Source organism: Pecten maximus, chromosome 19 (genome assembly GCF_902652985.1).
Source record: "Pecten maximus chromosome 19, xPecMax1.1, whole genome shotgun sequence".
Classification (NCBI taxonomy): domain Eukaryota; kingdom Metazoa; phylum Mollusca; class Bivalvia; order Pectinida; family Pectinidae; genus Pecten; species Pecten maximus.
Genome location: NC_047033.1, coordinates 9,840,575 through 9,863,986, shown reverse-complemented (window position 1 = coordinate 9,863,986; position 23,412 = coordinate 9,840,575). Strand labels below are relative to the sequence as shown.

At 35.2% G+C, this 23,412-nt stretch overlaps 1 protein-coding gene across 2 annotated transcripts in view; it reads right to left on the bottom strand.

The window, feature by feature from the left end:
- LOC117318155 (epidermal growth factor receptor-like) overlaps positions 1–23,412 on the bottom strand; it is a 182,884-nt gene that overhangs the window by 25,890 nt on the left and 133,582 nt on the right. For both annotated transcript variants that reach the window (XM_033873169.1, XM_033873170.1), the window contains exons 2-3: positions 6,408–6,758; positions 5,925–6,059 (exon numbers count right to left, since the gene is read on the bottom strand). In XM_033873169.1, the coding sequence (XP_033729060.1) occupies positions 5,925–6,059; positions 6,408–6,758 (486 nt within the window). The remainder of the gene's footprint in view (positions 1–5,924; positions 6,060–6,407; positions 6,759–23,412) is intronic.

Here is a 23,412-nt window from a genome sequence, read left to right as displayed (position 1 = left end):
AAGTAGTTATATATCATTATTGACACTTTAAACCAATGATATTGATAAAATAATGACATTGTTGGTAATGTACCATCATACTGCCAAGAAATGATTGGTAAACATCCTGTGTAACTGAGTAAATGATAAATTGGAAGTCACTGCCTCTGCTGGGGATTGAACCCAAAGCCTCTTGATTACTAGTCTTCCCTAGCCATGAAGGAACAGATAGTATCTGATACAGGAAGTTTATATATATATATATATAGTAATAATAATAAAAAACACAAACCAGAAAATCACAAGCACTTTCACATGCTTTGACAACAAGCTCTTCAGGTGTAATCTAGAGAGCTTGCTCTCAAAGCATGTGAAAGCGCTTGTGATTTTCTGGTTTGTGTTTTTTATTATTATTACTATGTATATCCATCACAAGGACATTATTAACTTTTAATTATATATATATATATATATATATATATAAAATAAAAAGCCAAATATAAGTGTAGCTGAGCAAATGATAAATTAAATATTAATTACGGCCTCCCCTAGGGATCGAACCCAAGACCTCTTGATTACTAGTCTAAAGCTCAACCAATCAAGCTATTAGAGAAGAGTCTAGCCAAGAAGCATATTGCGGCAAGTTTTTACCAGGGTTCCGTTATGTAAGTAATTATATCTTTATCTATACTCTGAAGCAAAGATATTAACACCATAACTAAAGATTTCAATTAGCATGAAATAAAAATTGGGAAGAAAACTCATTTTAATGTAATTTTAGCATAAAAACATAAAACAAAATCGCCAAAATAAATTATTATATAGCCTACGAGTATTTTGTAAATAAGCGTTTATTTTGGTCATACTCTGCTGTCATAAAAGAAAATATCTCAATAAGAATATCCAGTATATCAACAAAACGATGAAAAACATTGACATTTAAATCAATATCAGTACTTAACAATGTCATAAAAAAGATAAATATTTAAGAAATATATCAACGAGGGAATGATTAATATTGACATGCTCTAAGCAATATTGAAAGCATCAAATGAAAAAAGTGACATAATTTATTGAATACAAGATACCAATTTTAACAACATTCCATTATGTGCTAATCTAAACAATCAATTTCAATGATGGACAAGTTTATAGACTCAATAAAGCTGATGACATTTTGGTCCACAAACACAGAAATAAATTTGTTTAGTTGACCCACATGAACCGTATTCTGTCTATGAGACGATCCTTCTTTATACAGTCAAACCTGTCTATAACGACCGCCCAAGGGGAGGCAGAAAAACGGTCACTATAGACAGGTTGCCTTTATAGACAGGTCAAAATTATTGCACCAACCAATTTACTTAAACCTGCCATAAATAAATTGTCATTGAACAGGGCATTCAGAAGACCAGTCAGAAGTTAAATAAATGCATAAACTTTATAAATCTGAAGGGTTTAATATTTAATGATTTGTGGACCCAAACACAAAATATAACTCAAAATGGTCTTATGGATAATTTTTTAAAATATTTTGTTCTGAAATAATGCTATATGTATCTATCAAATTATCTCCCTTTCTTTCATAAATAAAGAAAAAGAATACACAATAATTAATAAAATAATTATATTTGTGTTACTACTAATTATTTTGTGTTATAGTCTTACTTCTTAAAACCAAATTTTTTTTTTCTGACCCAAATTGAAATCCGGATATTTGTGTCAGTTTACGACTTTTTATTAGTATTGACTAATCAAAGATGGCGGCAGTACAAACGCTAGTACCGACAGCTACGATTAAGAAAGGCATTATTGGCTTTCATGTGAGTAAATCTTGTTCACAGATATGACCAGTGTTTGTTATTGAAGTGATGTATCCTAGTTGTAATCACAAAATTAACTGACCGTGTCAAATGAAGCCACCTGTGCACAGTTGTAATGTAATACCGACACGCATGGTGACCCGACTCCTCTCTTACCGAGCCCCAGGCCAGGGCAGCTACAGTAATTATAGGCTAACAGGTGGTAGGGGTCTTTTATTTATATACTCAGGCCAGGGCTGTGGTGGTCCTTTGTTTGTATAATCAAGCCAGGGTCGATGTGTCTGAATTTTCCGGGTATTTTATGAGGGATTACTGCCGAGAGCAGAAGATGGCTGACAGAAATTGATCGCTATAGAAAACAAATTAGCGACCGGCGTTCCGAAATAACCGGTCGTTAGCCACATTAGACAGGTAGTCGCTATACAGAGGGTCGTTATATAGTAAAATCTCACGGGGAATCTTAAAACCGGTCGTTATAGACAGGCAGTCGTTATATACAGGGGGTCGTTAGAGCAGGTTTGACTGTATATATAAATTAGCCTCTGAATGAGTGACACTCTGCAGTCCATTCTTCCACAGGGTAATTACGGTACCATTACACAGAGACAGGGTGATTACGGTACCATTACAGAGAGACAGGGTGATTACTGTACCATTACACAGAGACAGGGCGATTACGGTACCATTACACAGAGACAGGGTGATTACGGTACCATTACAGAGAGACAGGGTGATAATGGTACCATTACACAGAGACAGGGTGATAATGGTACCATAACACAGATACAGGGTGATAATGGTACCATTACACAGACACAGGGCGATTACGGTACCATTACAGAGACACAGGGCGATTATGGTACCATTACAGAGACCGGGCGATTACGGTACCATTACACAGGGACAGGGTGATAACAGTATCATTACACAGATACAGGGTGATTATGGTACCATTACGCAGAGACATGGCAATTACGGTATCATTACACAGAGACAGGGCGATAACGGTACCCTTACACAAAGACATGGCAATTACGGTACCATTACACAGATACAGGGTGATAACAGTATCATAACACAGAGACAGGGTGATAACAGTATCATTACACAGAGACAGGGCGATTAGGGTACCATTACACAGATACAGGGCGATTAGGGTACCATTACAGAGACAGGGCGATTATGGTACCATTACACAGAGACAGGGCGATTACGGTACCATTACACAGAGACAGGGCGATTACGGTACCATTACAGAGACAGGGCGATTATGGTACCATTACACAGAGACAGGGCGATTATGGTACCATTACACAGATACAGGGCGATTAGGGTACCATTACAGAGACAGGGCGATTATGGTACCATAACACACAGTCAATACATTAACAATTCACCACACTTGTTCTTTTAAATGTCTATTTCTCTAGCTCATTATATGAATAAATTGAGAAACTGACAACTTAATTGATAACTTCAATCTCACAATATCATAATCTTATACAATCATTGCTTTTATTATGAAATCACATCATGCTTGATTTGAAATTGAAAAATAAAAGAAGGTGCCTAACGCTTCTTCATATTGGCTTTGCCAAGAATGACTTGTCTATATCATGATAAGGGGCTTCAATACAATCTCTGAACTTTAAAATATTACGATATCCATTTATTTCATTTTTTTATACATTACTGTATCATATATCCAATCTGTTAACAGGTTTTTTGTAAAATTTGTTACTTCAAGTGGCAAATGTATTTATAATATCATTAAATATAAATGAGTAATTTGTTGTTTATAAAATCCTGTGGTTTTCTCTCTCTCAATTTTTTTTTTCTTTTTAATATGGTAAGGTGAATTTGGCCTACATCGCACAAGTTTCTGCCTGAATTACAAATAGCCTACGTACATCTTACGATAAGACATCTCATTTTCAACGAAATAATCAGAAAATTTATTCCCAAGGGGAGACAACTGGGTGATGACTTTTTAACTCATATTAATGACCTCAATTCTCAGAGGGGGTCTTAACTTCATCCCACATCAAATATATCCAATCTCTTCTTTATCTGCCTTCCTGAAAACTTGGCATCCCTCAAAAATTGAAAGTGCACAAAAACCATCTCTTCCGATTGTCTGCTCAATCAAACTTATCTCATCTAATTTTCTGTTTGTGTACCCAATTCATTATTTCGTAGCAGAAGGTTAGAATTTACAATTCATCATCTCCCATCCTGATAATTTTCAGTAATTCAACACTTCAAAAACTTGCACAATTTGTCTGTGTATTTCTAAGGTAAACAAGTACACGATATTCTGTTTTTACTAACATTGTGGAAACTTACCAGGCCTAAACCAATCTCATCATACTGTAATTGTGGAACTTAAGGTGAGGGGAAAATTTACGAAAATATGAAAAGGTCATTTGGCTGCAAAAATTTCCCTATGCATTTTTTATGTGATGCAGGTACATTTGCAAAAATAACATATAGATTACATATCAAAATCACAAAATTAAACCTCCATAGAACTAACAATCTTTACAGTAACAATTAAGAGTAAAATTAACCATGTCATTTGATACAGTTTATAGAAAAATATATTTTTCAAATCGTCATTTTTTTTTTCGAGTTAACTATGGATTATTTTTCAAGTTGGAATCAGAAAGCAATGTTAGCATATCAAGTATGAAAGGTACGTTTGAACAAACTGGTTTCATATACAGATATTTTCCTGTAAACATTTATTTATTATAACTATAGTTCATAGTGATTTACCGATTAATATTAAAACTTGATGGAATTTGCTTAAAATGAGGTTATTCGAGAAACAGTTACCGGACAGTTATCAGATAGAAGGAATCCATGTTAAATTACTCTGACCTTGACCTTTGACATTATTTATCAAAAGGTTAATTATTGGGTCAATTGTATTTATGATACCTCTTACAAGATTTATGAACTTTTAATGTTTGGTGAAGATGAAGATAAGAATACTGCATTTAAGAAGTTGAATCAAATTGATGGACATGACCAACAGATTTTCATTTTGAAGAATACAAATTTTGGGGAATTTTTTATCGATCAGAATTTTTCTCTCTTCATTCCCAAAGACTGAAAATTCTGAATTGGTGAATGTTAATTACGTTTGGTACTTAAAGAAAGCCAGCCTACTCAGAGTTTTGGGTTAAGGGACCTGTGTCAATATCAAACCCAGACATCTACACACTGATACCCTATCAATTTGGTGTTACAAATCTCAGCTTTGAGGCAAAAATCCTATTGGTCTTAAACACCCATTAATTTTCAGTAATCGTTAAGGATACTCGCACCATGTATCAGTTACATTAAGGTATCTAGCATGGTACAGCTTAAATATAAATGAATACCTAGAAAAATTCAATACAGCAACATTAAAGGTATCACTAACTTATGACTGCATGAATTGATCATAATGGAAGTTAATTTCAAAATGTATGTTTGGATAGAGTTTAAGGTCCTTTTGAAAAGCAAAAATTATTTTTAAATCATTTTCAAAGGTATAGAGTAATACACCTAAAAGCTTTGTTTACTAGACAACAGGGAAGGATCGAGGTACCCAAAACCTTGTCCAGTATACTAGACAACAGGGAAGGGAGTACCCAAAACCTTGTCCAGTATACTAGACAACAGGGAAGGGAGTACCCAAAACCTTGTCCAGTATACTAGACAACAGGGAAGGGAGTACCCAAAACCTTGTCCAGTATACTAGACAACAGGGAAGGGTCAGAGTACCCAAAACCTTGTCCAGTATACTAGACAACAGGGAAGGGAGTACCCAAAACCTTGTCCAGTATACTAGACAACAGGGAAGGGAGTACCCAAAACCTTGTCCAGTATACCAGACAACAGGGAAGGGAGTACCCAAAACCTTGTCCAGTATACTAGACAACAGGGAAGGGAGTACCCAAAACCTTGTCCAGTATACTAGACAACAGGGAAGGGAGTACCCAAAACCTTGTCCAGTATACTAGACAACAGGGAAGGGAGTACCCAAAACCTTGTCCAGTATACTAGACAACAGGGAAGGAAGTACCTAATCTTTCTCTATACAAAAAAGAAATTTATGAAGTGCATACTTACATGTTCGTTTGTACGCAGCATCAAACACATACTTGACATGTGGGTTGACGTCAGGGTTAATATCTGCCCAATGTATTGTTTTGTGGAAACACAACAGTTCGTTATTAAAAAAAAACACCTGCCCATTGCTGATTTCTGTTGAACAAAAAAAAAAAAAAAATAGATAAAAAAAAAATCAATTGATAATGTCAATGAGCTGATCATTGAATAAACATATCTTTGTTTAATTTTGATGCTCAGGTAGAATTTCTTCATTGTTTAGATATGAGATTTAAAGACTATGCTTTTGGAATATTTAGCACCAAATTCAGTCAAAATCACTTGATTCATATTTCAGAAGTAGTGTCTTTTATATGGGTAGGTCAAACATCTTAATGACCTCTTCTGGAGACTTTTCATGCAAATTAGATCAAAATTACTTATTTCTAGGAATAATAATTTAATATTCATCAGAAACTGACAATCGTAGAATCTGATACTCACCTTGGAGTGAACGTAATCCAAGTTCAAACATACCAATGGAGGACGAGTTCGAGAGACTATTTAACACAACAAACAAACTGTAATTCCCCTTGTTGTACTTGAACAGTTCACTTCCTCGAACTATTCGAAGTCGTTTGAGCGGTAGTGTCCGCGTAAATACTGCATATATAAGTACATATCCACGCACTTCAACAATAGTTTCCAGGAAACTTAAATCCCGGTTTGATCCGAGTTCCTGGATTTCCAAATTCCCGTCAACATATGTACAGTTTTGGTAATGATTTTTGAGATTGTTGTAACGAAACGACTCAGATCCAGAAGTGGACATTCCTTCATTTGTACCGGAACATACTGAAAAATACAGAAATAACAAAATTAGGTTATTTTTTTACCCTCTCTAATATTCTTATATCTACAAAATAGAGAAAATTTACATCTACTATCAAAAAAAGATTAAATATCTCACAAATCGCCAGATATGTCGAAAACCTTAAGACATTCCGTATTTATCTGCAAAAACAAACCCATAGCTACAAATAAGCCCCTCTCTTATATTTTTGCAGAATCATTATTTTTTCATGTGTTTCAAAAATAATTATAAGCCGTACCCAAACTTAAATACTGAACTTTTTACACCAGGTTATTTGTGGATAGATAAAGTAAAATACCGTCCTTTGACATCTCACCTTATTCATAAAAGAGCTACACACTTCAGGACATTTTTAGCTTAATTGTTTGTGATGATAAATCTAATGATTATTCAATTTCTGAATTATATATCAAAGGGAAACAACTCTACTAGAAATCTTGGATAGAAAATGCTGAGAGGTGCAGCCTTGGAAGAGGATAAAAGTGTACTTAATTACAAATCAATACCTTTATACTCCAACCTGGAAACATCACTACTTACAGGGGATGAGCTTATAGGGGATGAGTATGGGGCTTTGATTGTGTTTCCCACGACACTAATTATAGTGTTGGACAAAACTAATTAATGTCTGGAAAAAAATATCCTACTTCATGAATATAATGATGAAAAAGACAAGATGATTTGGACTTTTAATTCCAAGAGTTTTTAGGAAGGGTATTTTTGATTCAAGCAGAGGTTTTTGTAATATTTTTGTTTTATTGAGGAATTGGGGGCCGGGGGGTACGAGTGATTCTAAATTCAAGCAAAGGATGACGACAGGGTCAAGTTAATTATACTTTATCAAAACTCTTTGTAATGTGTTAAGTGCGTAAGAATGACCACCTTATATATATGCTCAATTTTCAGACTGAATTTACTAGAAGCAAAATATGAAACATTATTGCTTGAACTTCTGTACATCTCGTTACAGATATTCGTATAGTTAAGGTCATTATCACTTAATTTGCACAAAATTCCCCGGAAACTTCATAGGGATATTTCTGCCATCTTGACTAAATAGAAAGATAATAAAAGCATTATATCTTACGAGTGCTGCAGGTTCATGACATTGATGGTAATTAAGGTACGGACCAGAACAGGAAACAGTGATGTCCGAGCTTGCTTGGACACAGACTGGTATATCAATCTTTGAAATGTGAATCAATACTACTCTTGTTCTAAACGAGACAGACACTTGGCATTAAATCTGGAAGTTTACGTTGATGATATTTACTACGGATATGTTTCAGGTTCTTTAATTTGTACAGAAATTATGACAACATCTCATCCAATTAACTTGAAGTTCATCTCCCGATCACTGTCCGAACAATCCAGTGATTTAATTAAGAATTAAGGGAGATAATCAACTTGACAGTAAACATTAAACTACATTTGTAACATAACTTGACTGACATATTGTTGATATATATACACAGGTACACAGCAGACACAGAACTGTATACTACGTCAAATTGAATATTGACCGTTTAAAAAATGTAGGAATTTAATCTTTTAGAAGTAGTTAAATGACTTTTGAATTGAATAGCTTGGTGGTTGGTGAATATTGAAAACTGCATAAATATACATATAAAATTGGAGAGTGAATATTGTACACTTTTACTAAATATTGAATACTGCTTACAGACTACAGCTATTTAATGCTGACATACTGAATACAAATTACCAAATATTAAATCTTAAATCATTGAATTTCAATATTAGATATTGAATACTGATTATTGAATACCAGAATTTTAAACACTGAATGTTGCTGACTATATATGTATAACTGATAGAATACTCGTGAACAAGATTCAAATGTCTCTGATTTCACACTTTATAATCACATCTGAACAAACTTCAATATGTTGTTTGAAATTCAATAAAAAAGGAAAGTCTTACATCAAATGGCATATCATTTGACAATTTTTTGTTGACACAGGGCAAATAATTACTCAAGCAAATATCAGCTTTACTTAGCAATACACTAGCACAGAGTATACCGGTAATCAAAGTTAACCACGATAGTGTGGTCTGTGACGTAGGTCTTAACAGCTTCAAATGCACCATGGATCATAGACATTGTGTAAAAACAGTCTTATCAGTGTGTTTGTACTTAAGTAACATCTATTACATAATATAAATCTTCCAGTATTGAACAGGTGAAATCTTGAGCTTTTTTTTTAGATTTTACAAGACAGCTAGCTAGCTGGTACGTACAATGTATATTTTGAATAGCTAGGACCTAGGAATCGGGCCATCATCTAAATAGTAGGTGGCATTAACAATTTCGGAATATATCGAGAATCATAGGATGTCCTAAAGTCAGGTGTCAGTAAAATCAGGTTTAACTGTATATTATAGGATGGTATCAAGATATTACAATAAACCACCATTGAAAATAAACCTTTTGACGTTCATTTGATAGACAGAATTTTCTTCACCTTGAATTGGAATTAAGGAAAACATTTCTTTCTTCATCTATTTGTACAGTAAAACAGCCTATAGTAAACATCTCCAGCATGTCTGATAGCAAAGATGTCAACTTGACCGAAAACAGCAAACACCTTCATTTGGTGGAATTTTGATATCATGCCTGCCATAAGCCATCAACATCCAGGTCATTGAAAAGCTTGACCTGTGACCTAGGATTAGCCAGATGATCATCTTCACTCTTGAATCGAATGACAGCTTAGACATGGTAAACATAAGACAATCTCTGTCTCGGTTAAGAGGCAAATCCAGCCAACCAAACAAAGTGAAGATTCAGGGCTGAATGTTACGATAAGGATTTCGACACAGTACAGAAGATTCTGGCCTGTTCTATATTGATAAGAGGCCATTCCTATTTCAAAGCCTGATAGTGTCTGATATCAAACTCACAACTCTAATCTTATACCAGCATTATGTTCAGAAATCGTAAAAACTCCACTTTCTTTTATGGGCCCAGTTATCTCCCTTTATCCGAAATATTATAACATGTAGTTCTGAAGTTGAGCTTAAAGTGGTAATTTGAGATAAGGTCATGTGGTAGAGATTGATGGGTAGTAAAGATACAATAGTATCATATCTCAAGGATTCCTCCACCTCACTTTTACAAAAGTACAATATCTCAGTGAAATTACTAATTTTTTTCTATTTTTTTTTCTTATCAGAATTAATGATATTAAAAAAATCTGGAATAATTTGAACTTCTAACTACAAAGTCTCCTAGCATTTCGTTGGATTGGTATCTCTTTGAATTAACATTAAAATGTATGTATTTCTGGCATATTCCCTTTTAAACAGATTTATGTGTCTCTCGATCAAACAGACCTACAAGACCTGAAGATTTTTTCCCCCTTAATGTTGCAAAATCATATTTTTCCAGGAATCATTCCAAATTTTTATTGAATCGAAGAAATGTTCTTCCTGTATATGATTTAGGAGTGGTTATACAGCTTCATTTGTTTCTGTCACTCTTAAACATCACTGAAATGCAGAAGATCTACAATATTCATATGAAAAATATACAGGGTTTATGTCCAATTTTCAGGGAAATCGCTCTCAAGTTGAATTTATGAATTTCAAAAAATATCTGACATTATCTTGATTTCACTGTTATAATTAAGGAGATACTGACAGTTGTTTTCTACCAAGTCATCATTATCATACCAATAATAATTATCTATCGATTTTCAACATGCAAAAATTGCAATTTTTCTACATATTTTCTTTACAAATTACATAGTTTAATAATCGATGGAAACAGACAATGACTTTGTGAGGAAATATCTTTGATCCTATGCGTTTAATAAGGACTTTCGATATTTTAATTCAATATGAAAAAATAGCTGGAATTACAGAAAAATATTGTCCTTAACTGAATTTTTTGGCATGTTTTATTTTTCATATTATAAATGTTTTTCCAGGATCAAGGTCAGTTCAGTCATTCTTAAAACTATTATTAGATATATTTTGACATTCTGACCGATTTCATTTTAAAAAATAATGTGAGAAGACATTTCTAATTCTCTTCAGATCAAGTGAACCCATTTTTTTTCCCCCAACAGCATACAATGCTTGTCCAGCATGTCAAAAAGTTAAAACAGTACAACTATACCTATCAATATTTCAAACCATGTCATTTTCATTTTGTTTTCTAAACTAACTAAAAAGGTTATGTAACCTAAAATGATTATTAAACTTTAATTAGTCTCCAAATTAGGTCAATTTTGTTAACAAAATCTGATACTGCCAATATGATAATCAAAAGTCTTGTCTGATAATTCTGAACATTCAAGTGAAAAAAACTTATGGCAAGATTGGGATGAAAATGAAAAAGATAAATTCTTTCAACTAGCTTGTAATGATAAAAACACTATAGCAGTAGTTAGACTTTCTGCCACCAGGGGGCATTGGCCTGTTGCCAAGGTACCACAAAACACCAGCTGCTTCTATAGAAACCTAATTTTTCCTCATAAGATTGTCGTTGGATAAACATCAAGCTTTTATCAGAAGAAGTAAAATTTTCTCCACAAATTTGGCAGGTGTATGAAGATTCCGAAGGGAGATCGTTTAATACTTGTCTTCCTGTTACGGAAATCCTGCCTCCATAAAATATTCGGTTATCACAGCTCCAGGTAGGAAGCATCACAGGTAATATCTTATTATGTATCATATATACACATATATATATAAATGTATATCTTAAACAAGAAAGATGAGGTCCTCGATTTCCATCCAAACCTAAAAGATTTCACACATTGGCCATTTTAAAAATTAAGTTGCAACAGACATGATTTCCGTAATTTTGACACAAGATCTTCCCAATTTGTGCCCTAGTATGCAAGCTGGTAAAAGTAGAATACAAGGGAATGGTATACATGCTGGGAAAAAACGACATATTATGAAACAAGGGCCATAACTCTGGAAATATTGGGTCACCGCAAAAACCCAATACTTAATGACGAATTATACCAGAAATTACCGGCTTACAATATTTTTTACAGTTCTGTGATATATGTTTTGTGAAATTGATTTTTTATGATTTCAATCAATATTCATCATCATACTGAAGAAAATATCCTTTGTGATTCTAGTTCGTCCAAGAACTATAATTCTAGATTGATTTGAGTTACACAAATCAGACATTTATGTAAATGAATAGCGTGATTTTTATGTCTCTGTTCGCTGGTTTAAGTATGATGATACAAATATACCTGTCCATCACACCGATTTTCATTCTCTGTTTTATTAAAAGTCGCGATAACCCTGAGGCAGCATCAAAGAGACTCCGGTCAATCCTTGATCCTTACAATACAGCAACAGTAAGAAAAACGTGATCAAGTATTGATGTTAGAAACCCACAAATACAAGCATTAAATTGATGCGGATTTGTACTTCTCAGAAACAGTGTCTTATGGATTCCAGTTGACTGTTGACCTTCAGTAATTTCATTGGTCAAATGATCATTTCTCGGAAATCTGAAGGGCAATACATGTCAGTATAGACATGTCCCTTCAAACATCCAAAGTTCTGCAGGCCACTTAATCTCAAGTGAAGATCTCAGGTGTGATTGGTTCAACTCTATATATCCACCAATGTTGGTTGGTAGTTTTAGGGAAGCTCGAGAAATACGCCAATCTCTTCATGGTTGTGTCCTTGGGCAAAACACTTACCCTAATAGCTCTGGATGGCACGCAACAGATCTCCCTTATGTTGGTTAGTGAGGTAGTCACTAACTACTACATAGGGAGACCCTGCACCTCAAAACGATCGTGGCTGTTCACATGGCAACAAACAAAGCAAACAAACAACCTTAATATTCAAATGTCACATTGAGGAGGAAAAAAACATTCAGGAAACCATTGGTGACCTGGATACTGTTAATTTTCACTTAAAAATATCAAAAAACCCTTCCATTTTATGGTAAAAATTGTACATTTTATAGACTACGCACTCAGTGAATCAGTAATAATCATTTAATTGGGCTTATCATCAATAATTTCACACCAAGACTGGTTTTGATCAGTCAAAGCTGGCCAATTTCAGACACAAAATTCATGAGATGATTTTTACTGATATTTTGGTGCATACATAACATTGGTATCAACCATTTTCCACATACATAACATTGGTATCAACCATTTTCCAGACATTTTCAGGTGATATCTGAGTTTTTACGATAATGGAGCCAGAAATTGAGCAAATCAGTCTATTTTAAAATGGACACATTATTATCAAAGTCAACAATGATTGTGAAGAACTATTAACATCCCATGGTACACTATGTGGTAGATCCCAATTACAACCCTTATCAATGAAACACTATACTCTCTACCCAGTTAAACTTTCTACAGTATCACACATAATTGGCCAGAACACTCAGGCTGCCTTCTAAATCCTGAGTCTGGTCTTCAATTTTATCACACCGACAAAAACTCCTTGTCTTGGTCACAGATAAAAATGATCATGATCGTTTTGTTTGCTAAATAGTGTTGGAAAATAAATTTTGGCTGCCATTGTCTAGTCGAAAGGTTTAATTTCTAGTTTTTGTTCTGATACAAATGAAATTTATTGGTAAATGAAAACTGACTTATTTATGAGAAGATACATTTTTAAAAAAAAAAGAAAAATTGTTTTTACATTTTTTTTTTTTTTTTTTATGCTCAAAATACATTTTTCCATGTGTAAAAATCATTAATTATCACTATATAATACATTTGTACATACATATAAAAGATTTTAAGTTTTCACAAATTCCATTTTTCTGTAGCTTGTATGATGTTGATTTTGCAAAACAGTCCTAAACAGCATTACCATGCAAATTTTGCTTTGAACTTTTAACAATACACTCATCTTCAGCAAATGTGAAAATAGCACTATTGCTCAAGCTAAAAATTCTACAAATGCAGTTATTGTCCTCAAATAAGCCCAACACTTGATTCAAATTTTAGGTCTTGGTCGATGGAGCTTATCACAGAATAAATACGGTATAAATATATATATATATATATACAATATTCCAAAGGCAAAATATTTTTCTTCATTTCAGTCTGAAGATAAATATTGTTAATTAATGAGGATGTTGGATTGTATGACTTTCTACATGCCACCACATGTATTTGTGATATCATGGAATGTTTCCATCACCACACGTTGCTATTAGGCATTTGCGTGTGCTACTTGTTCTAGTTGATATTAAGAGTGAAATTGACGTGCAAAAATCCTGTGTCATGGTGACCATTATCCCCAGATGGTGTCACGTCCTTGCATGTCAGCTGATAACTTTAAGGAAGCTCATTTTGTATGATCAAAGTTCCACTAGAAAATTCAATATACATGGTATATATACATATACAAGTACTGGTATATCTGTCGTGACAATGAAATTCAGAAAATGGGCTTGGCACAAACTTCAAACAAAAAGAAAGCTTACATAATTTGTTGTTGTATTTATATTTTATATAAAATCTACATCCTTCTTGTTGTGTACTTAAAAAAAATTTTAATTTTTTTTTTTTTTTATCCTGCGAATATATATTTTTGTCTATGAATATTACTAAAACTGTTAAAGTACATGAAAATTTTGTCATATTTCATGATCTGGTCCTTAAGAACATCAGCCTCAACTGGGAGTTAAACGTAACGTAAATTGTATGGAAAGTTAAAAAAAATACTGAATGGAACCTATAACTTGTTCATGAAGGCTTAATTACTTCAACTTTTGGCATTCTCATGGGCTGTTCATTCTTACACTGAATTACATCAAAACAACTTACAATATAACATGATTAAATTTAACTCACTTAGAAACGATACACTGTAGACAGTAACTGGTATTTAGTGCTAACTATAGTGGGGCAATCCCCCAAGCTGTGAGCTATCCCTGTAACTAATTAGCTATGGATAGTGAAAGGAGCTTCCCCTTAACTTGAACGATCCCAATATTAGCTATGGATAGTGAAAGGAGCCAATCCCCTTAACTTGAGCGATCCCAAGATTAGCTATGGATAGTGAAAGGAGCTTCCCCTTAACTTGAGTGATTCCAATATTAACTATGGATAGTAAAAGGAGCCAATCCCCTTGACTTGAGTGATTCCAAGATTAGCTATGGATAGTGAAAGGAGCTTCCCCTTAACTTGAGTGATTCCAAGATTAGCTATGGATAGTGAAAGGAGCTTCCCCTTAACTTGAGTGATTCCAATATTAACTATGGATAGTGAAATGAGCCAATCCCCTTGACTTGAGTGATTCCAATATTAACTATGGATAGTGAAAGGAGCTTCCCCTTAACTTGAGTGATTCCAATATTAACTATGGATAGTGAAAGGAGCTTCCCCTTAACTTGAACGATCCCAATATTAGCTATGGATAGTGAAAGGAGCCAATCCCCTTAACTTGAGTGATCCCAATATTAACTATTGATAGTAAAAGGAGCTTCCCCTTAACTTGAGTGGTTCCAAGATTAGCTATGGATATAGTGAAAGTATCCCCTTAACTTGAATGATCTCAAGCCATATGAAATGCATTCGACATAAATTCTCTAGTTTCCAAATGTGATGTGAATTGATGCTGTTAGATAGGGTTTGAGTATTATGGGATATTCCTGAATGTCTGTACACTCCTTGTGATCCAGAAAATCGTTATACCTCCAATGTTACATCAACATCATCTTCTACATCAAAACGATTGTAAATCTTAATGGATACAATAAGGTTTCTCACAGGTGTGACCATACCTGGAGGTTAGGAATAAACTATAAACAAACTCAGCATCACATTAAGTCTGATACAGGCTTACTGATTTGAAACCCCTTTTGATCTCTGCTAAACACAAGTTTCTAATACCTTAATACTGTTTTCAGCAGTGGGGTATGAAAGGCCAACGTTGAAACGGAAGGTTTTGTCGGAGAATCTCGGGAGGGTGTGATTTAATATCAATTAACCTTTCATAATAGCAGGAAATCATCATCCCCCCAACACATAATTTGTTAATGGATACCAAAAATGATTAATGGAAGTTTGTAATGTGATTAATGGGTTTGGAATGAGACTATCTTTTGTTATCTTTTCTTCAATATACAACTCCAAACATTACAATATTTACATTTGCATGGCAATCCAGCCATATTCCTTGTGTATGCCCATTATGAAAATATGAGGCATGGGGACTGAGACATTTGTATGGACAGCAAACCCAACAACAGACATCGTCCCATCGGGAGTCAAACCCCTTATACTGAAACAGACATCATCCCATTGGGAGTAAATCCCTTATACTGAAACAGACATTGTCCCATTGGGAGTCAAACCCCTTATACTGAAACAGATATCGCCCCATTGGGAGTCAAACCCTTATACTGAAACATACATCAACCCATTGGGAGTCAAACCCCTTATACTGAATAAGACATTGCCCCAATGGGAGTCAAACCTCTTATACTGAAACAGACATCATCCCATTGGGAGTCAAACCCCTTATACTGAAACAGACATCGCCCCATTGGGAGTCAAACCCCTTATACTGAAACAGATATCGCCCCATTGGGAGTCAAACCCTTATACTGAAACATACATCAACCCATTGGGAGTCAAACCCCTTATACTGAATAAGACATTGCCCCAATGGGAGTCAAACCTCTTATACTGAAACAGACATCATCCCATTGGGAGTCAAACCCCTTATACTGAAACAGACATCGCCCCATTGGGAGTCAAACCCTTATACTGAAACAGACATCAACCCATTGGGAGTCAAACCCCTTATACTGAAACAGACATCGTCCCATTGGGAGTAAAACCCCTTATACTGAAACAGACATCAACCCATTGGGAGTCAAACCCTTATACTGAAACAGACATCGTCCCATTGGGAGTCAAACCCTTATACTGAAACATACATCAACCCATTGGGAGTCAAACCTCTTATACTGAAACAGACATCGCCCCATTGGGAGTCAAACCCTTATACTGAAACAGACATCAACCCATTGGGAGTCAAACCTCTTATACTGAAACAGACATCGCCCCATTGGGAGTCAAACCCCTTATACTGAAACAGACATCGCCCCATTGGGAGTCAAACCCTTATACTGAAACAGACATCAAGCCATTGGGAGTCAAACCTCTTATACTGAAACAGACATCGCCCCATTGGGAGTCAAACCCTTATACTGAAACAGACATCGCCCCAATGGGAGTCAAACTTCTTATACTGAATCAGACATCGCCCCATTGGGAGTCAAACCCCTTATACTGAAACAGACATTGCCCCATTGGGAGTCAAACCCTTATACTGAAACATACATCAACCCATTGGGAGTCAAACCTCTTATACTGAAACAGACATCAACCCATTGGGAGTCAAACCCCTTATACTGAATAAGACATTGCCCCAATGGGAGTCAAACCTCTTATACTGAAACAGACATCATCCCATTGGGAGTCAAACCCCTTATACTGAAACAGACATCGCCCCATTGGGAGTCAAACCCCTTATACTGAAACAGATATCGCCCCATTGGGAGTCAAACCCTTATACTGAAACATACATCAACCCATTGGGAGTCAAACCCTTATACTGAAACAGACATCGCCCCATTGGGAGTCAAACCCTTATACTGAAACAGACATCGCCCCATTGGGAGTCAAACCCTTATACTGAAACAGACATCAACCCATTGGGAGTCAAACCCTTATACTGAAACAGATATCGCCCCATTGGGAGTCAAACCCTTATACTGAAACAGACATCGCCCCATTGGGAGTCAAACCCCTTATACTGAAACATACATCGTCCCATTGGGAGTCAAACCCCTTATACTGAAACATACATCAACCCATTGGGAGTCAAACCCTTATACTGAAACAGACATCGTCCCATTGGGAGTCAAACCCTTATACTGAAACATACATCAACCCATTGGGAGTCAAACCTCTTATACTGAAACAGACATCGCCCCATTGGGAGTCAAACCCTTATACTGAAACAGACATCAACCCATTGGGAGTCAAACCTCTTATACTGAAACAGACATCGCCCCATTGGGAGTCAAACCCCTTATACTGAAACAGACATCGCCCCATTGGGAGTCAAACCCTTATACTGAAACAGACATCAAGCCATTGGGAGTCAAACCTCTTATACTGAAACAGACATCGCCCCATTGGGAGTCAAACCCTTATACTGAAACAGACATCGCCCCAATGGGAGTCAAACTTCTTATACTGAATCAGACATCGCCCTATTGGGAGTCAAACCCCTTATACTGAAACAGACATTGCCCCATTGGGAGTCAAACCCTTATACTGAAACATACATCAACCCATTGGGAGTCAAACCTTTATACTGAAACAGACATCGCCCCATTTGGAGTCAAACCCTTATACTGAAACATACATCAACCCATTGGGAGTCAAACCTCTTATACTGAAACAGACATCGCCCCATTGGGAGTCAAACCCCTTATACTGAAACATACATCGTCCCATTAGGAGTCAAACCCCTTATACTGAAACAGACATCATCCCATTGGGAGTTAAACCCCTTATACTGAAATGAGTGGTCTGCAGCTAACACTTGACTACATAAGGCTAATTCCTTTCAAGCGATATCTCTGCAATGGAGGCCTGCATCAATATTACCTCAGGTTATTCCCAACACCCAGATGGAGCAGTGACCTTGCTTAGAATATTGGAATAAAAAACATGGATAGAATATGACACCATCTAGGCATAGCTAATCTGCCTCACATCAACTCTTGATCAATGTCATTAAAATAGTGTCTAGCCTTTCATGTTTACACAGCAGATGTAATTTTCTTTCCGATTAAAACACCAATGCGACATTGTAGCTTAAGTATCATGTCATACAGAAAATGTAAAATGAAATCGGTGTTAAGTCAGTGATTCATAAAATTAAAATAGAAATGCTGAACAGGTAACGGCATCCAAATCAATAAAAGGAAGTTCAATATCAACAGGCCAAGTTAACAAAATGTACGTTTCTTGCAACATGAATTACATTTATAGTTAAAACCTTATGTCGAGACTCAAAATGTTTTACATATGAATTATATATCAATCACACGGCTAATGTGTAAAAGCATGGTTGTGTTTACGAGTTTTGGAAATAGAAACAAAAATACCAGAATAAGAAATATATATAGATTTTTTTGAGGATTTTAAATCTATATGCAATTGATAATCTGAAAAACCAATATCAAGTGTAAAATCAGTAAAGAATTTCATGTAAAAAGGTCATATATTTCAATGCCTTGCTAGGAATCGAACCTAACTTACTCAAGTCTGCTGCCCTAATGATTGAACTAAATTAAGACGAAATTTTTTCTAGCCGAGTTGGCAGGAAGAAGCTCTCTACTTATACAACATAAGAGGCCGCTGGTCGGCTCTTTTTTTTTATCGGATATGATTTTGCCGACTGCAGTACAAATTTTGTATTCTTGATGCAGCTATGCTTCGAATCAGGCAACGAAATATGCTTGAAAAAAACGACTTAGTGGTTGACAGGTCATTACAACGATGTCTACGCATCATTTATGCAATATATGTCCCATATGTATGTCACAGACAAAAATATATAGTATAATCCGGTATAGAACACACAAAATACATGTCCCATGTCGTTGTAACACCTTTCTAGTCGGTTTTAAAAATGGCTGCCTAAAGGTTGATACAAAATAGTCCTGGGTATTTCAAACGGAACGAAATGATACAGATTTTGTTGTATTCCGCTAGTAGGACATAGCTTGTAATCCATTTTTCTATTAACCGGCAAATCACGTGGTATTTCTACTTTCACGACCGGCAGTATTGTCTGCCTGAGCTCTGCTTCGCTTCGGAAGAAGAAAACTTCATAATTTCTGTGTTTGCTACGAAATTCTTCTCATTTAATCATGGGATTATGGAAAGGAATATATATAGGACCTTGTTGATCATTTAAATGGAAGTTGACACGCTATATTTTTTCAAAATACAAAATATGAAAATTTCATTGTCAGCATCAGGAAAATCCGCTACGGGCAGTTAGAGGTTACACTTCACCTGTCAAATGTATCTGGCCGTGTAAAACCTCTAACATTGTTACACAGCGCCTGTCAAATGTATCTGGCCGTGTAAAACCTCTAACATTGGTGGAGTAGAAGCAGCTCTTACTAGGGTGAAACATATACTACTCCACATCCATGTAAAGTAACAGTGATACTCGTTTATTTCCCAGGTGCTAGGGTGAAATGCTACTCCACATCCATGTAAAGTAACAGTGATACTCGTTTATTTCCCAGGTGTGTCATTGTTTCAAACAGTCATTACCATTTATATTTCTTTCAATGTCTCCGCTGGGAATCGGACCTGTGACACCTGACTCATTAGTCTATATATATGCTCCACCAATTGAGCTGAGGAGACTTTCAGATTCCACAGTAAACATACATGTACTAGTGTGACAATGGTATAGTGAGTAATATATCTCCACTAAGGATCGAACCCACAACCCTCTGCTTAAGGTCTGCCGCTCTACCAACTGAGCTGAAGTGAAAATTTTACCTTAAAGCCTAAAGATGACCATATATTCACTCTACACTATTTACAATTAAAACCTGCCACATTACTCCCCGCTTTTTAAATGTTTGTAAGATATATATTTTTACAAAATTTTAATATATTACAAACGGAACAGCTAGCATCTCACTTAGACGATTAGAATTGCAATAAGATGACTACTTGAAATACAAAGCATCCAGCTCTTCAAGCCATATTGTCTATCACTTTCTACTATCTCATAATTCACTGATTAGACTTTAATGCTTTTTACAGGGATCTTTTGTCAACAAATCCAAGCCAGAAAACAGGTCGGCGGAGCTTCCATTACAGTCAACACAATCAACAGTTTCCCAGGATTATTTTAGATTCTGCTTCCTTTCCTAGCTGTCGTGTGTGAGAAAAGAGCATTTGTGGCATCGTAACATATGAAAACCCAAGAGGAAGATCACAAATTAATAGCACTTAATTCAATATCACTTTTCATCCAAGTATCCGCAATTTTATTACAAGTGCATGTAGCGGCTATAAAGATAATTCTGTCTTGGTCCCTGACAATGAAAAGATCAATTCCAACCCATCCCTAGAGATCAAGATATCTATAACCAAGGAACCTGATCTGACTTGAAATATAAGGATAGCTATTTTAATTGTCTGTTAGGGGCTTTTCTCAATAACGTAGGAAGAAGGGATCACTTCTTTTGTTTTCAAATAATATTCATACAACATGCAATGTAATTATCCATTTGGTACAAACAATTTAACCCCTTGATCATTGGTTGACATCATATATCTAGTGGCTTTTTGGGCATTTATAACCAATTACTTTCTCAAATGGCTCATAATTATTTAATTCAGAAATATCAGAAATTACAAACAGAGAGAAAAGTTCATAATTTCAATCTATCACTCAAAAATCAGTAGTAAATGTAATTGCATGTTAAGTTGCCTCTAAGGTTATGTATTCTAGCTTTTTTCTTTGATAATTTTCATGCCAAAGGAAAGGACAAGTTGTGTTTTATTCAATTCCATGATTACATATACTATCATATTACATAAGTATCAAATATATACTGCTACTTCGATCATCTTGACCTTTCTTGGATTTAACCAGACCCTGTGATCAAATCATTTGATACGTACATGATGAAAATGAGAAGACCGGCTGTCTGGTCATCTGACTGAGAAGACCTACCGGTACTATCTGGTCAACCGACTGACTGTCTGATCTGTCTTTCCTGAGATTATATTATCGGAGAGTTCTGCTAGCTATCAAGTTTTGAACTCATCATCAAATAATGGCTGTCATGTCAGTTTAAAGACCTTTCACACCAATTGCCCCCATCCTGGTCAATGAAATGTTTTGACCCACGATTAGGGCTACCTAAATGTTTTATTGCAAGTAAACTAGTGTTATCAGCTCAAGCTGAGTTCAATTCAAGATATGACTAGTTTTTAGCACAATGATTTATTGTAAAATAAACAGAGAGTGTTTTCCAAATGCTTTATTTCATGTCTATCTCCCCATTTAGGTAGACAGCCATGCTGTTACAGATGATAGTGATATGATATACTGATGTGCACCTCATCAGGTCATAGAGGTCAAATAGAGGTCATCACCTGTTATCTCAGACTTATTCTGTATAGCTGAAAAGGTCCATACAGCCTGTTTCTTCATCTTAATCCATTTTCATAACAAAAAGCATATTAACATCAAATCCCATTACTGTTATAGCCTCATTACTTTTAAGAAGAAGATTTTAGGAAGTTTTTTGCTTCTGTGATATATTACAGGTGGAATATTAGTTTATCATTTATTTCAGATTCCTATTAGTCTAGATTTATCAGGTAAAAGGAAGAGGTTGTAAACTTTATTTCACAACTGTGAAACATGTTATACCAACTTATTAATATTAACTATGCATATTGGCCAGTGTGGAGCATACAAAGGGTCTTACTATGGAAGGAAACCAGAGCATGGTCAAACCCGTATGGTTTGGGCAGGTGAACTCTGACCTTTTCAGGTCTGATCAGGGAATCAAACTCTGGTCTCCTGGGTGAAAGGCAAGTGTGTACTATACTGTGGCATCTGACCACCTTCACGGCTGTCATGACTGAGTGTGTGAGAAAGGTGTTTAAAAAATTTGTATTTCATCAGTGTAAAAAGAGGTATGCGTAAATGCCTAGAGTCGGTCAGTGCTGGAGCAGTAAAGAGTTTTCTCCAAATACCAAATCTTTACCATTGAAATGTGTCAAGAAAGGTGTTCCATATGTCCTATTGTTTGACTTTGGTCATTCAACAATAAAGAGAAAGGTATTCCAAATGTCACACAAGTAAACAGTAAAGAGAAAGGTATTCCAAATGTTAACATGCCAGCCTGAATATTTTTTTCATTCTTATATAAATACTTCATTAGCAAATGTTCAAATGATGTGGGTTAATTAACTCAAAACGAAATCTCTAAAATATCCATGAATTCCCGATATGAAACAGAATCTCCTTTTTTACAAGATCCATTTTGAAAATTGTTCATGGTGTGGTGGATTTTGTCTATGTAACCAACACGGTGATGATGTCTAAAAGAAAGTATTTTACTTTAAATTATCTCATCTGAAATCTCAGTTCCATTAAGTATTTGGTGTGTAATGATTTTTGGTAACTCACAGGGAATCTAGACTGAGAGTCTGTTGATAAGAACGATAGACAGCTCTATTTATATAAGTTGTCTTCTAAATTTTAAGTAAAACTGCATGAAAATTTATCAGCGGAGATTATGCACAACCTTTCAATTCAAATTTGTCACTCCAAAGCAATGTGGAATTATATTGTCATCGAGATTTTAATAAAAACAAATTCACGATTTGTTTAGCGATGGACGATCAACAGGATGCTATTAAGATGGCGTATCTATGGAGTCTGTCACAAAAGCTTGCTTCTCTTATTTTTTCTTCTGAAAATGATGAAAACGTTTAGCAGTTATGGAATAAAAAGATTATCTGCATAGCTGCTTGCTACTGTGGGTGATAATGTTAACATTATCTCAGGCAAAATTTT